Source organism: Lethenteron reissneri, chromosome 69 (assembly GCF_015708825.2).
Source record: "Lethenteron reissneri isolate LAM-NWPU_2019-01 chromosome 69, ASM1570882v1, whole genome shotgun sequence".
NCBI classification, from domain to species: Eukaryota; Metazoa; Chordata; class Hyperoartia; order Petromyzontiformes; family Petromyzontidae; genus Lethenteron; species Lethenteron reissneri.
In genome coordinates this window covers 5,777,388-5,780,700 of record NC_083847.1, presented here as the reverse complement: position 1 = coordinate 5,780,700, position 3,313 = coordinate 5,777,388, and the positions used below count along the sequence as shown (strand labels likewise).

The 3,313-nt window shown below is 46.2% G+C and overlaps 1 protein-coding gene across 1 annotated transcript in view; it reads left to right on the top strand.

Moving 5' to 3' along the window:
* The first annotated feature begins 527 nt into the window (after positions 1-527).
* Positions 528-3,313, top strand: part of DNAJC8 (DnaJ heat shock protein family (Hsp40) member C8) — a 17,152-nt gene continuing 14,366 nt past the window's right edge. Inside the window, exon 1 of the mRNA XM_061579454.1 lies at positions 528-536. Within this exon, the coding sequence (XP_061435438.1) occupies positions 528-536 (9 nt within the window). The remainder of the gene's footprint in view (positions 537-3,313) is intronic.

The window sequence follows — 3,313 nt, the reverse complement described above, 5'->3', positions numbered from 1 at the left end:
AAATTTCAACAAAAAGAAGGCAACGGATGCCGTTGCCAAAGTGAGAAACGACGCGATGAATCTCGAGGTGACGGCCACCATGCTCGATGAGTGGAAGTCTATCATCCACGTGCAGCTCACGGCCGTTGATGTTTAGTCGCGCTGACGCGTCGACGAGTGTGGCGAGATGTTAACTGCCTCGCCTGGTATACAGGAGGTCGTGGGTTCGATCCTGACCCTGACGCCTGCTGTATATTTGGAGTTTGCGTCTCTCTCCTCGTGGTCACGTGGATTTTACTCCGGGTCCTCCGCTTTTTCCCCTCCACATTTATAATCAAGATCACACATTTAGAGTAATTTGGCTGCTATGCATTTACACGTCATAAGCCACTTGGTGGGCTATCATTTGTGATAGCCACTTCGCTTCTTAAAAATAGTTACATAGCAGCTCAGTGGGGCCTTACATGTGTAATAACAGCCATAGAGGGTTCACGTGAGGATTGGCTTGCCGGTCCTGCTGGTAGCCAATAAGGGTTGAGATAGGGACCATGACCCAGGCGTGATCACGACAGGTCATCAAGAGTGATTAGCCTAGCCATTCGGGGCCCCAGCTAATGGGGAGCCGGATGAGGGGCGTGGTCCCGGGATTGACAGGGAACCATCGAGAATGGTCGAAGCTGTCCATGAACGATTGGCTGGGGGGACCACGTGATGAAGGTATTAAAGGAGAGGGAGAGAGAACGATCGCGAGCAGACTGAAACTGACAAGAGCAGGGTCACGCACGGACGGGGGCTCTGGGTGCCACGTGCGCGGTGGGGACTTCGTGCGTAGTCTGTCCTCTCTCCGTTGTCTGCCAGCAACGGAGAGTGAGTGAGCAAAGTGTATTGTGGAGTGGAAATAAAAGGACTGATTCCGAAGCCGTCTCAAGAAGGATTATTACACATGGTGTAAAAAACAGTTTATAGCTTTATAGAGTGGGAAACCAGTGGGCATTGCATGGAGATGCTGAGAGAGGGCGGACAACTAAAGCCTGTTGTATATACAGTAAAACCTTGGATTGCGAGCATAATTCGTTCCGGAAACGTGCTCGTAATCCAAAGCACTCACATATCAAAGCGAATTTCCCCATAAGAAATCATGGAAACTCAGATGATTCGTTCCACAACCCAAAAATACTGTATTGATATAACATTATTAATACAAAATACCTTTTTTATTTTTATTATTTAAATTTAATATCAAGTAATCAAATGTATTAATTACAGAGGAGAGGAGGGGGAGGGTTATTGTGTAGGACAACTTTCACTTGCAGTTCAGTTACTAAAGAACAGTCACTACACTTGGACACAAAATAAAAAAATGCTTTACGCACACACGTGTGCGTAATCCCGCAGCGAGAGAGAGAGAGAAGAACCATTGGCTCAGTTGTGATCACGTGACGCTCGGCAGACAAAGCATATACGTACTACTCGTATTGCAAGACCTCGCTCGTTTATCAAATTAATATTCTTAGGTTTTTTCGGTAAAGTCACGTAGGTAAAAAACATTTTAATTAATAAAAGTTGAGCTGTGACGGTTCCACCTGAAGACGGAAGCTTGTGTTGCCTCCGAAACGTCGTGATTTTATTTTATTTTACTTTTATTAATTTTATTTTTTTACCTACGTGACTTTACCGAAAAAACCTAAGAATATGAATCCTTGCAGTCACGAAAGCTTCAAATCTAGAATTAATATCAAATTAATATATATTTTTTTAATTCGTCTTGCAAAACACTTGCAAACCAAGTTACTCGCAATCCAGGTTTTACTGTATGACTTTTCCAATAACATTAAGAGTGATATTGCCTTTTTATGTAATAGATGTTCTTATATATATGGATTCAGCGAGTGACGCATACCTGCGAACTCCTCCCCCGAGACTTTTGCCATTGGGCACATGTTTCTTGAGCATGGTTTCCGTATGAATATTGTAATTTTTAAGCACTTTTCCCATCGTCGCGTATGGTCGAGCTACTCAGACGAGTTAGCCTATTGTTGTATTGCCCAGTTTTAACAACATAACCAGAGGGTTAATTGTACGGAAGTGCAACTTCTCGACCTGGGATGTAGGGAGACGTCTGGAATGTTAAGCGGTGTGTGTAGGTGGGTGTTAGACTTTCGCTTTTCGCCCTATTGCCGCCTGTGGGGTGGAACGGTAGCAGAGCGTTAACACGATGAGACCTCCTTTACCAGTGGCAAAATATAGTAATAGGTTTTTACCCTTTCAACTGGTACAAAACTGACACCTTTATACAAGGGAACATGTTTGCAATAACCACAACACAAGCAGTCAAAATGCAAACAAAAATACACAACTCTGATAATGATATGCACTGTCCTTGAAGTTGATTGGTCCACACCCGAGACAGCTTTTCTTAGAGCCTAGTCTCCATTGGTGTTGGACCAGACTAGGCGACAAGTGCTGCATCTGCACCCATTCCATTCTCGCGGTCCTACGGCCTCCGACGGGTAGCTCGTATCTGCATGCAGCATCTCTCACTTCAGAGGCCACTCGACCTCTCCCGATGCAACACCTCCAGGGCTTGGCCTCCTTATCGCGGCTGAGTGGCCACTCGCTTATAAAGAGAAAGAGAACATCGAGGATTTCCCATCGCAGTGTCCCCCGAGTCGCACGTGGTGCCTGAGATTCCCGACCTGACGCCTCTGGACAGGCAATAAGGGAAGAACAAATTTAAGAGAAAATTTGTTTTGTAGGTTATAAACTTACAAAAAAATACATATTACTTTAATTCATAATTAATAAGTCGTGCGTCAATTACATTAAGCCCATTCACTTCGTCTCCCGAAATCTTTTGTCCCCCACCCCTCCGCCACTGCGTCTTTGTCCACATCGTGTCGCTTGCAATTGTCTGTCGAGCTGCCAAGATGATTCAAGCAACAAGATTGCACAAAATACTTCTCAAGCGACAAGATGTAGCAGCAGCGGTGGCCGTACAATATCATTCTCAGTTGAACACCTCGCAAGACTTTCCCGACCAATATCATCCAGAATAGATGGGGGGGGGGGGTTTGGAGGGGGTTAAATCGCGTAAACACGCGGGGGACACGATCGTGAGAGAGAGAGAGGGGGGGCACATAGAGGCAAGACACCTTGCGTCATATCCACAACTTGTCCCTTAGAAAGTCTTCTCCGCTGTTGCCCCCGGGCAGCCCGCGCCGCCATTTGTGCGTGCGCAGAAAACCACAGCGATGTGCATGCGCTGGGCCGCCATTTTGTGCGGGCGCAGAAAACCACAGCGATGTGCATGCGCTGGGCCGCCATTTTGTGGCGG